The sequence below is a fragment of the Pithys albifrons genome, chromosome 2 (assembly GCF_047495875.1).
Source record: "Pithys albifrons albifrons isolate INPA30051 chromosome 2, PitAlb_v1, whole genome shotgun sequence".
Lineage (NCBI taxonomy): Eukaryota > Metazoa > Chordata > Aves > Passeriformes > Thamnophilidae > Pithys > Pithys albifrons.
In genome coordinates this window covers 22,316,541-22,329,653 of record NC_092459.1, presented here as the reverse complement: position 1 = coordinate 22,329,653, position 13,113 = coordinate 22,316,541, and the positions used below count along the sequence as shown (strand labels likewise).

General features: G+C 39.5%; 1 protein-coding gene across 1 annotated transcript in view; it reads right to left on the bottom strand.

Moving 5' to 3' along the window:
• Positions 1 to 13,113, bottom strand: part of LRRC1 (leucine rich repeat containing 1) — a 65,189-nt gene that overhangs the window by 10,542 nt on the left and 41,534 nt on the right. The window contains exons 6-10 of the mRNA XM_071548482.1: positions 11,654 to 11,717; positions 10,820 to 10,894; positions 8,951 to 9,095; positions 5,842 to 5,960; positions 4,763 to 4,846 (exon numbers count right to left, since the gene is read on the bottom strand). Of these exons, the coding sequence (XP_071404583.1) occupies positions 4,763 to 4,846; positions 5,842 to 5,960; positions 8,951 to 9,095; positions 10,820 to 10,894; positions 11,654 to 11,717 (487 nt within the window). The remainder of the gene's footprint in view (positions 1 to 4,762; positions 4,847 to 5,841; positions 5,961 to 8,950; positions 9,096 to 10,819; positions 10,895 to 11,653; positions 11,718 to 13,113) is intronic.

Here is a 13,113-nt window from a genome sequence, read left to right as displayed (position 1 = left end):
TCCCCACTGTGTTCTGATCACAGTCAGCATTTAGCACTTCAGTCTCCTGCTTTTTTGACATTCATATACCCACTAGCAGTCCATCTTAAACAGTCCTCCAGAACTGCAAGCCTTAACACATCACCTCTCTGCTGGTGTTTCTGATGACTCTTTAAGTAGATACCAGCATTTGTTAACTACTCAAAACCTATGAATCAATTACCCTGTTCTTAACCAGTTACCATCTTTCACACAGGTATAAGCAATGAAAAAAATTACATTATGACAAACACTATAATGATTATTCTTTAGCATGTGACTAGTTAAAAGTCCAGTGACACATCTCTTTTATTCAACTCTCAAAACACCTGTCAGCATCAAAAACCCTCACTAAGTCAAACACAACCTGATAAATAAATTGATAATTTAAACGCAGTTCTTCTTGTGTTGCAAAAGCTTTTTCAGAATGTCATATCCAAAATTTGATTTGAATTCTAAGTAAATAAAGTCAGAATTTTCCTTGGCTTCACATAAAGTATATTAATTCTTTAAATGCAAGCATAGAACACATTTAAAAGGTGGAAGAAACTGCCCAAATCTCTGTTACTATTATTCAGTTGTTATTATTATCTTTAAATTGGCTAGAAAATTCTTCAGCAAACTCACTTCAACACTCCCTGCACCACTGGTGAACAGTAGGGGAGGAGGAGCACAGCAAGAGAGCTTCTCTGCCCTCTGACCCAAGACAAGTTTTCCTGCATTTTCCTTAGTGCCTTTTCCCCCTCTGAGACACACAAACACATACTTTTACACAAATCAGGGAAAGGACAGGACATCTGAAGTTAAAATCAGAAACAACAAAGCAGTCCCAACTTACTAAAAAAAAATAAATTTAAAAAGCACAGTTACAAAAAAACCCCTTCAATTTTACCTACTGGGAGTAATAATAATTCTCACAATATACCTCAGAGCCAGGAAGGACACATTACCAGATCTCTGCAGGTTGTAAAGACTCATTAACAAGAGCATGTAAACTGGAAAACATTCCAAGGAGGTTATTTATGTAAGTGCCAAAATCAACACGCCAGTTTCACTAGCATTCTTGTGCCAGGGTGGGATTTCAATGCCAAAGAGTCACCAGGCAGGTCTTTCAAGTTTAAGGGGCAAAAACTTTTGTAACTATGAACAGGTTTAGACATTCTCAGTTCTTGCTGGAGTCTGTTTCACTGCTTGGTACAGTGAGAGACAGATCAAGCTGCAAGATGAGATACTGAAGATGAAATCTGTCAGTGACTCAAGTCTTGATCACATGTTCAGCTGTTCCATGGTTTTACCTTCATCGGCACGTAATATAGAAGAACCTTTGAACCAGGAAACTTTGAAGGCATATTTGCATACAAACTCCTCAATAATCCCAAATCAAGAAATCTTACACAAGAAAATAGAGAATGGTTTTAAAAATGTGTCTTGAAAAAATCTGGCAATGTAAAGGTTTAACAGATTTTACCCAAAATCCAATTACCTTAAACTGCTAACAAAACAAAAAAATCAGTATCACTCACCACTCCCTTCCCCAAAAACCACAAAAAACCTCCACACTATCACAGAAAAGCTAGAACTCAGAGCTAGAACCAGGTTACACCAGAGCACGTACATACTTTCTGCCATCCTATCTATAAAAGCTTTCTTTGCTACAGGAATAATTCTGGATGAAAGGACAGAGACACCAGCAAGCAGATACCATACTGGTTACATGTAGTCTTCTCCCATTTTCTTCTAAATGCATGTTACCAGACTCTGTGTCTTTGTCCCTCTCCAACAGAAACCCATAATGCTCTATCACACACCCATTACTAAGGATGAAGACCACAAATGCACAGCTGTTCTAGTACTCTGTAAGGCAAAGGAAGAATGAAAGAGGTAAGGAAAACAGCTAAAGGAAAAGGGGAAGATAACTGAGCAAAAATATCTGTGGTGCATACTCCTGCATCTTACTCTGGTTCTGTGAAGGGGCAATCAGTGTACAAGTACCAACACTGGTGTGCAAAGGTCCCAGACCTCAATCTCTGCCATACTGTCTCTGGAGACATCTTAAGCAACACACAGTAGGCAGAGGTGCTGAAAATGACTGCTGTCAGAAGCTTGTGCCTGGCTTTAAATATTAATTAGTTGGGTTAAATGAAAATAAATGGAAAAGATAATATGCTTTCTCACTGTCAAGCAGAGCCTTCCAACAGGCAGAAAAAGGGTGACAAATATTTCAGTTTTCCTTAATTGATCTACCAATGCATTTTATATTACTTTTTTTCCAAGTCAGTAATGATGAGAAGGAAAATGGAAATTGAACATTTCACCCAAGACACCAAATCATTCCTCCCTGCCATCCAAAAGGAAACTCAGAACTTGGATCTTTGCCATTATCGGCACCCCTGAAGCTGCTCCTGTGGATGCTTTGCTTAACAGCAAACAGTACCGGTGTACTCAGTTTACATAGAACATTTTTCTTTTAGAGCTATAAAAGGTAGTTCTTCACTGAATTCCTCTAAATTTTAACCACAAAACTTGCATCACAGAAGTGTTCACGTTAAGTTTAAAGTAAAATGCTACTGTTTAAGAAAAATACTATACCAAAAAAATGCAGCTCCAGGAACAGACAAAACTTGAGCAGAGATCAGTAGATTCCTTTGGTTTTGAAACTAGCATTTCAGCACTGTTAGAAGGCAGTCTAAAGAGGTTGAGGGAAAAGTGTTTGCACTGCACCACTAAAGCCCAGGGAATTCAAACTGAAACTTAAAAAACTGAAACTGAACAGTCTTATTAGCTAGATGATAGGTTCTGCTCTACATGCATATTAGCAGTATATGTTGTGACAAACCATTGCATCAGTTGTTTCTAACATTTCCAGCTTGGAATTCAAATGCACTGATCTAGAGGATGGATATGACCCTCCAGTTAGAGAAGGACAGACTTTCTTTAAAAGTAAAACAATAAAAAAAATTAAAAACCACAGAGCAAAACATAAAATCTTCCATTAATGTAATTTCAAAGTAGTTGCCCTAATGAGTCAGACACATTGGTGTAAGCACCTTTTAAAAAAAAAAAATTCTATTTCAAAGAAGTGGATAGGGCGTCAAAAAGCTCTGCTTCCTGTTTCTCTGCCAAGCTCTTTGGGAACCACCCTCTCCCATTTTTATTTCCTGGACTTCCACGACATCCCAGCTCACCTCATTCCAGATACTACCTTCCATTTCCTCATTATCCTTTTCCAAACACAGGCTTATCCCAATCTTCTTTCTGCTGCTCTCCAGTTGTCCCTCTCCCTTTCTCTCACGTGCACTAATGTTCTCTTCCCACATTCTCATTCTTCACCCTTGGACATTCCCAACTCCTTCATGGACTCAAGCAACACTTTCCACCTCTGAGACACATTGCTGGTTCCACGCCTACAGTATCTTGCTCAGCATTAATCCCTTTATTGTTCTGCACTGAGCACTCCATCCCATCATTCCCCCCAGACACGCTCCACATTCACCCTGCTTTACCTGCTCCTGAAGCCAAGCCCTCTCCTGTCACCTGCTCCTGTCCCTGCTTCTTCCAAGCCTCACTGCTTGCCCTCATGCACTGTCTCCAATACCATGTACTCCATTACTAAGAAAAGTGCTTATACATTACCTAAGCTATTAATGGCCAATCTGGAAATTAAGTGTACCAGTAAAGCCTTACATGCTGTAACAAACTCAGAGCAATTCTGCTTAAAGGCAGGGTAGACATACCTGCAAAAGTCTCAAGTTCAGACATTTTAGGACACCTGTGTGTTGTATTAAAGTTCTTTGTATAGACATGGAAAGTTTTCTGCTGAATGAACACAAAATCAAAAGTGTCATCACAAAGCAACCCAGAAAAAACAGTTTTCCAAGGGTCTTGCCTCTTATCAGCATTCATGTAACCAAACTGTCTGGGTACACACTCTGCAATTTCCTGTTGAGAACCAGCTGCACCTTTGCAGAGAAGACTCTGTCCTGCTGGAGAAGCTGCAGTACTCACACCTTCTCTTCCCTCCTGTATCTCTCCCAGATTAGGTGACTTGCCTGTGGCAGCTCAGACCCAGGACACTGGAATTGTTGCTGCCACTGCCACAACTTCCCCTGACCTCTTTCCAGAATTTACAACTGAACTAAAATTGTAAGGTCTTCATTAGAGTTCAAACTCTTGACTTGTTTCATTCCACCCACTGTTACAACAGACAAGAAGTCCAAGTGATCACTGCTGTGTGATCATAGCTCTAAGACCGAGGTACCTTGGTCACATCAGGTCCTCACATTTAAGGGCAAAAATAGTCCAGAGAGCTTCAGAACCAAAAAGACTGTCAAGACAGTCTCTGAGCCACTTTTCAGAATATGAAACTTTCGCTTTGATACTGCTTTCAAGAGTGAGAAAGATGCTGACAGTACTTCTATACTACATGCAGAAGAGGTATATTGATGTTTAAATGCATTCACCCTACCAGAACTCCAAGTCTTCAAGCAGTGCTGGACCTGAGACCCACACTGGGAAGTGCCAGTTACAAACTAATTAGATCCAAGTCTTCTTGTTCAACTGCAAAGACAATTTGCACTTCCAAGCCACCAAATCACCAGGGCTGCTGTTCTTATCTAATGGACAAGTTTCTGGTTGTGATCCCTTTGGAAAGAATACTCAGTGCACCAAAGCCACCTGCTATTTCTTGTAGGTATTTGAAATCAAGAGTGTTCTGTTTGTACAATCACATTTGCACAAAACTTACCTCTTTGGGCAAAGATGTTAGTTTGTTTCTATCAGCATTCAAATTGTTCAGCTTCTTTAGTTTTCCAATGCTCTTTGGCAAGGACTGTGTCAACAAAAGCAAAATAATATACAAAGAGAATTGATAAATATATAGTCAGAACAAAACTTCTCCCACTTTAAAAATTAACTAATATTCTGATCCACTTTCAAAATTGAAGTGTAGTTAATCCTTGGTACTACCAGACCTTCCAAATAAGATTGCAAGGTTTATACTTCAGAACAAATATCTATGAGTGTCAGTTTCTAATACAAATTCACTCATAAAATATCTCTGCACTAAGACAACAGTCACATCAGTTGTGTACAGAGTGCATGTATGGAGAGTGTCCATATTATCTAACCTCAGGTTTTCAAAACTGCTGAGAAGCAATTTCCTAACTTAGGTGCTACGAACTGACTTCTGGAGAGGCATCTTTCCATCAGACTTATATTCCTAACTCAAGCATATAAACCAGAATTCAGAAATGCTCAAATCTAGATCTTTACAGAGATACTACTCTCCAAGCGTCAGTATCATGTGAAGACTGTTTCAAAATAAAAGAAGTACCTAATAGAAGGAATTCTGAGATTATAATTTAATCAACCACATATTGTATTTGATACCTGGCTGGAGTAGATCAGCAGAGCAAGGAGTAATCCAACAGAAGCTCTGCAGTGCTTGGGGCTCCTATTCAGTTCCAGCAATTCTGACACAGATAATGCATAGCAAAAATTTGCAATAATGCCATACAGCAAAAACCTCACATTAAAACCACAACAAAGTAAGTGATACCTGCACTCCACATGCTTCAATTCCCTTACTGGTCATGAAAGATTCAAGAATGAATATGTAATTGCTTTAAGCACTTGAAGGGCGTATTGTTACTACACACAACTTGATCTCCAGCATTCACTGAACAGGTAAGAAATAAGATGCATTTAAAGAAAACTTGGTGCTTAGCAGTAGCAAGGGTGAGTAACCTAATGAGCTAAGTGATTCAGCACCTAACAGCAGGTCTTATTACCACCCACCATTTGAGCAGCCATGACCATGTTTACCTGCAGTTGGTTTTCTGTGAGAACTAGTTCAGTAAGGCTTTCACAGTCTCCAATTGAATCTGTTAGTTGAATCAGTTTGTTCTGATCAACCTTCAAAATGGAGAGCCTCCGTAATTTTCCTGGACAGAAAGAAAAATATGCGGGTTTAGTTTACTATCCTCCAATACCTGCTTTAATTACATAAAATTTTCCTGCTGTAAAACTTCAAGAAATCCTCTAATACAATGAGGTTTTTTTCAGGTAAAAAAAAACCCTCAAACACTGTTTCACTTGGTGTTTGCACTATTTTTGCAAGTTTTAACATCGCTGAATTCATATTCAATATAAATACTCATATCCAAATTTAAGTATAATAGAATTGTAATAAAGTTGCAATCTGAATTATATCCCGAACAGGATCAAGGTCTCTTTGTCCCAATATAGATCCCAGTTAGTCAGACAACAAACCCAAGTTTATTCTTTAGACTAGAAATCAAACTTCTTTGAATGTGGTCTTCATATGAAATACCATTTCAGCACAGAAAGCTCACCTTGTTCTTCTCTGCACCAGAATGGCCAGACCCCAAGACAGGAATTCAGGAGACATCACTAGCTGCTGACATCTCTCTGCTATCCCTACATGCTCCAAAACAGCTGTAATAGGCTGCCATATCAAATTCACTGATGATGTTAAATCATCTGATACACAGATGGATAACCTGAACAGAAACTCCAGGCTTAGCACAGGAAAGTGCAGAGCTTCACACCCAGGCAGAATAAACCCATACACCAGTATGGGCTGGGAAATGAGGGCTGTACAAGAGTCCTCCTGGAAAGAACCTGCAGACTATGGTGGGCACCAGGCTGAATAGTAACTAGTAGTGAGTTCTCACCAGAAATAAACACTAGCTGGACTGCATTAGGAGAATTAGAGCCAGCAGATCAATGGAAGTTGCTATATGCCGTCTACTTGCAAATAGAGAAACCACACCTGTAAAATCATTCTCAGTTTCATGTCATGTCCTGTATTCCCCTTGTTCAAATGACAGGGGTCCAGTAGAAAATTATCAAGATGGCCAGGGCACATGTGAGCTGGGGCTGAGGAGCTGGCATTGTTGGCTCCCACTAAGCAGCCAACAGGGCATCTAGAAACTGTCTACAACTACTTGAAGGGCAGTTACAGAGATGACAGAGGCAAACTGGAGTATCAGGTGACACCGCAAAAGCTGCAAACTGGGAGATCCCAGCTGGATATCAGAAGCAGTTTCCTTGCTGGGAGGTGGTGCCTAGGGGTGCTGGAGCCCACTACATGTGGGCTTTAGAGGCTGGGTGAGAAAAAGTCAGAGCTGACCTGATGCACTGGTACTGATGAGAGTGCTGCTTCAAGGGCTCTGCAGATCTACCAATCCAACCAGCAATTTGGTGATCACCTGAGCAACTCCCAGGGGTTTCCACAGAGACAACAAGCTCTGTCTAGGAGGCTCCATGGGCCGTTGCATTTGAGAAGGTACAGCTCCATTTCTGATGAACCACAACTGTACTGGCCAGCTCAGGTCATCACAAAGGGCTGCTACAACCCTGTCAAACACACATTAGCCAGCTGTAGGGCCCACAGTAGTCACCTCATTCCCCCAGGTTCAACTTCCAGACCAGCATTTCTCTTTTCCTAGGCACATACAGCGTATGAAGGAAAAGGGGAGGTCTGTCCATTCTTTTCTACATGTTAAATGTTAGATGTGTTTAAACCACATTTTTAAGTCCTCCTTACCTTATACCTTTATTTTGGGGAAAAAGGAAAAAGTCCTCTCAAGAAGATACATTCTTGCAACGTGACACTTTCCAGAAAAAACAGATCATGAGCAGTAGAGAAAAAAAATTCTTCACCGATGTCCTAATTTAGCAGGTTGGACCAGTTAACACTGTGTGGGGGTGATCAAAGCTGTGTATTCTACCCCCTCTATTCATTTCCCAAGGACAATGGACCATTAGCAGCAGCTGCCCAGGGAGTCATTAGCACCTTCACACCCAGACTGGGGGGGGTGTGGCTGCTAATGGGCCATCAACAGTTCAACAATACCCCATGACTCCCAGAGTTAATCACCCATTGTGTGAGTCCCCGCCCTGGGGGAGGGACTGGGTGCTCCCTGAGGGTACCTTAAGTGGTGGGTAAGAAGACCTCGGGAACCTCTCAGTGGATCTAGAGGAGCAGCAGGACCTCAACAGGAGGAGATCACCGCTCTCGACCAGACTACAGCCACCACCTGCACCAACAGGTTTCTCACTTCTTTTTGCTTTGGACTTAGGGGGAACTATGCGGGTCTCAGCACAAGGGCTAACAAACCCCTTTGGGTTTGTGCCCCAGGACACTGGGTTATACTGCTAGGTTTTGTGAGTTGAAAGCACTTTCTCTTTGTGTCAGTGTATTTATTGTAGTATTATTATTAAATTTTAGCCTCTGACTTATAATCTCTCTCATGGTGAGTTCATTTTCCCTGCTGGTTCACTTTTAAACCAGTACAACCAACTACTTGTCACAACTACAGCATAGGTAAAAACATGTACCTTAAAAAAGGCACCAGTAACGCTTCAGAAAACATTCTTCAGATACTGAACCTGTTCTAAGGGATCAGACAGACAGGTTGTAGTTTGAATACTCAAGTGCAAAGCTGAAGCACAAACAGTCTTCCACTAGGTTCAGTATAGAATTAATCACATTGTCCAACTGAAGATAAATGCATGTTCCCAATAAAAATTCGGCTTTTATATAGTGATACTGTCAGTCATTGTTATCAAGCGATGCATAGCATGTTACATGCTAAAATTTTACAGTGTTAAAGGAATTATGATGGTGATGGATACAGTGGGAACCAAAAGGGCGTATTAACTTTTATTTTGCTTTGTAGGTATCAAGTGAAGACTGAAGGAGGATTATGAGGTATTCATGTAGACAATTAAAATGCAAAATGGAGAGAGCTATGCATTTCACACTAAGCAAAAGGAAAAAAAAAAACCCGACCTGAGACAAGCTCATCTTTTCCACAAGAAGACTTCAAAAGACTTGAAAAACAAACAACTTCCAGTTTATGGTGAATTAAATAGTTCTGTGTGATAGCATTCACCTTGTACTTACCAATGCCATCAGGTAAGACCTGAAGTAAATTCTGAGAAACAAGCAAGTCTGTTAAAGAAGCCAGACCACTAATTTCTTCAGGAAGGCATTCCAATTTATTTTCAGAAACATCCAGACAAAGCAGGTTTTTCAGGTTTCCTACTTCCTGCAATGCAAGACAAAAAACTTAAGTCGTGCCCAAACATGTAAGAAGGCAATTTGAAAAATGCATCATCACCATGAAATTCCACAAAGTAAAACAATCATCTGTGTGACCTCTAAAGAGGCCATTCTTTGCACAACCTCTAAATGAAAAAAAATATAAAATTACACTTTATATATGACAAACCAAGTGATACAGTCACAGTTCCTTATTCTCACTATTCAGACTGGCTTCAGTAGTCAGACAAGGTATGTTGAGCACACTCAGGCAAGCACCAGCCAAACCTGGAGTTTTCCTCAAGTAGACTGCAAAGTTGTTTTTTCAGAAGGGCAGATTATCAGACTCCACATAATTAAATCTACTCCTCCCAATTAACCCTAGGCAAATTAGGATTAGTTTCTCCTGGCTGCTACAGCAGCAAGCCATGACATCTAGGGATTTCATATCTTCACATCTCCCAACTGCAACAAATGTAGAAATAGGAGCTGGGAGCGTTGCTCTAGCAAGCATATTTGAACTGCCAAGTTATATGGCCATCATCTACAATTATTAATTACTAGTTACGTTTTTTATAATGGTAATCCAACAACTAGACAGAGAAATGCCCTATTAGCTATAAGAGCACCCTCCCACTTCCCATGTACACAGATACTACTATACTGTTGAGAATAGTCCTCATTTTATTAATCCAAATTAACTGTCCGAGAACAGAACAACTGGGACAGAAGGGCCCTTTACTTTTGCATACTTGTTGCATATTTCATACAGTTACAACCTTGATCCCAACTCATAAGATCAGTTCTTTTACTTTTGAAATGCCTGCCTCTCAAGAGGATCTTTCATTAAACACATGCACACACCCTTTGTCCTAAAAGTTCATCTTTTCAACACTAAACAAAATATACAATAATGGCCAGTTTCAATAAAAATGGCTGCTGAAGTCACACTTGACCTTTCATAAGTGATTATTTCTACTTAAAAAATTATTAGGCCAAGTCAACAAAAACAAAGTCAACTGAGCCCATTAAACTGTAACTGATTCCCAAGGTGCACAGTGGACAATGAGATCAATACAGCAAATAACAGCAAACTGCAGAAGAAACTAAAGAAAAAAGGGTTTGACTTCACTATAAAGGAAAAAGAGGGGAAAAGAACCACCCCACATGCTATCACAGTTCTTAAGAAAGGGAATTTAGAGTGCTGTATGCTTTAAATGCTAAGGCCCTCATCCTGCAACTGATATCAGAGGGGGGATTTGCCTGAATAAATCAAAATTTCTATTTATTTTTATTCTAATCAACAGGTCTATTATTGTATTTCTCCAAACACCATGCTTGAATAGATAAAGATGACTGCAAAAAGCAAAGAGTCATACTCAAAACTATTAAAACTGAAATTTACATAGACACACAAGTGTTGGTGAGCTCAGACAACTAGTGGCTCTCTGATCATTGGGTGAGAACTGAAAACAGTGGGTGTGTCATCCTAAAAATTGAACAATGTGCCTATTAGGAAACTATTTGTTTGTCAAAATGCTTAAAAGAAAATTTCTGACAACATAGAGGATCATGGCCAATCCCTTTTAAACTTACTGAAACAAAACACTTACACGCCCAAAACGAAACCCAGGCAAAGTGAACTGAGAAATCTATTCTGTTTTAAAGTACTTCCCTTTAGGTCTGAATGAAAAGCATCTTCAAAACAGTATCAGCAGAGCTCATCTTTACCTGAGGTATTTCGGCTAATTGGTTTCCATCCAACCAGAGGTCTTTAAGATTGAAAAGTGCACCAATTGTTTCTGGCTATAACATAAAACATAGTAATGTTAAGTAGTATAGGAGCTTCAAGTAAAAATAAATGGCCACCCCACAATTACAATATAAGTAATCTAAGTCTTTCTGCAAGCACTATTTAGAGGTACCTTGATTAAATGTAGCAAGGGTGACTGTAAGCACTTGGGAACTCCATCAAACAAATTAATTGCTACAGCTTAACAAATTAGCATTCTTTGCCTGGCATTAACTAACAAATTGCATGCACACTCTTGATCAAATGTAAATCCAACAGTTAATTGAGTCACTTTAGAGGAGATGAGCGGTATCTTTTTGGTAGATCAGTCTGCAACAATGTAGAACCCTGCAACTCTCAACAGTTTGCCTCAGCCCTTTTACAGAGACTCGTATTCTCACTCTGAAAATAAGTGAGCTTTCATCTGGGCTCAGCTCATCCAGCTCCCAACAGAAGGCCATATGTTCATTGTAATGACAAGCGCAGACAAGAGTTTGTGCTCTTCCACTCCTTTTTATTTCCATAAAAAAGCTGTGCAGTGTTCTCACTTTCTAGAGATCAGCTGCAGTTTTTTGAGTAAAGTTATATTACATTGTACTGAACAAGACTAAGCAGATAGGGGAAGCACCAGTTTACTGCCAAAATTCAGCTGTACATACAAAAAGACTCTCCCTTTATATCATTTTCTTTCTTCAATTTTGGACATACTACAACCTATTTAAATGACGTGTAAAACAGGACCAACATGCACTTTCAGTGGAATGTTCTCTTACCAAGTGATAAAGTTCATTGTTTCCTAAATCAAGTTCTTCTAGTCGCTGCAGCTGGGCAAGTGATCTGTGAGATAAGTCCAAGAAAAACCACATTAGACTAAACCAAGAGAAAACCTATGTATTTGAAAGAGCTCATTTTACTGAAACTTGAGTTTCAAATTGCAATGTACTGTAGGCAGACAGGTATTTTACTAGGCATAGACTGTTTGCCGTAATGCCTTACTGAAAAAGTAACTTGGTTTGTCCTTCTAACTGTATGCCCTTGAAACTTAAAATGTAGTATAGGCAATCTTTTTTTTTTTTTAATTTTAACTGTAAGTCCCTTGGGGTGGAAAATGACACATAGTTTAGTACAGTTAGATTTATTTTTAGGGGAAATTTACAGCTATGCAATTGGATAAAAATTCCCCATAATGATCACATGTAACTATGTGATTCAAGAATCAGTAAATCCATTATTTATCTTCTCAACATGATCCATCCATCTCTGAAGTGTTTCAGGTTGGATTTGAGACTGTAAACAGAGGGAAGCTGTTGCTTACCTTCCCCAAGGTCATAGTAGCACAAAAGCCAGAAAGACTTGCCACCCACATTACTGGCAGTCAGAATTTTCCAGGAGCAATAAAACTGTCAATATTTGCAATAGTTTCAATCTAACACTGCATGGCAAAACGTAGCTAGCAATTACTATCTTCTGTTCACTGACATTTTAAGTGTCTTGTGGCTCATAGCTATAAACAGCCACAACCAAGGCACTGGGTAGATTGACAGGAAAAAAGAACCCCAAAGCCACTGGGGAAGAGATTCTGATTAAAATAGGCTAAATCTTTTACAGTATCTATAAGATTATTTAAACAAGCAGAATAAGAGTCAGCAAAACTCTTTCAAGAAGCAATCAGGTAGTGAAGGAAGGAAACCCCTTCACTAGAGAAAGAAGAGGCTTCTTCTAGGCAGAGAAAAAGGATCCTCAAAATATAAGATACCAAATTCATCTTACAAAAGACCATCAATTCCTCTACCATAATGCAGACAGCACATAGACATGCAGATAACTTTTTTCCCCAAAATATCACAGTGGCTAGGGACAGACTTCAGATATCAGTAGGACTCGTTTGCTACTAAGGCTTTAGAAGCCTTGGTAGAAGCCTCCAGGTTTTAGAAGCTTTTAGTTACTCAGTCCTGAACACTGGACACTTATTTAAATGCTATGAAGGTCTAGAGTGGAAATCTCCAAGATCTTGTTACCCTACTTTCATGGTTATGAAATTACAGCATAAGAACAACCTGAAATACCACTCCCACTGCAGATGCACATATTCAATGAATGTCTGAAGTGTTTGGTGTTCCTGTATTTTATACTATTTTTATAGAGCAAAGCCAATCTATGCAGACTGCAGATTCCTGCTACTAATCAAGTACAACTAAGAATAATGGATTAACTGGGTGTTGCTAAACAGAGG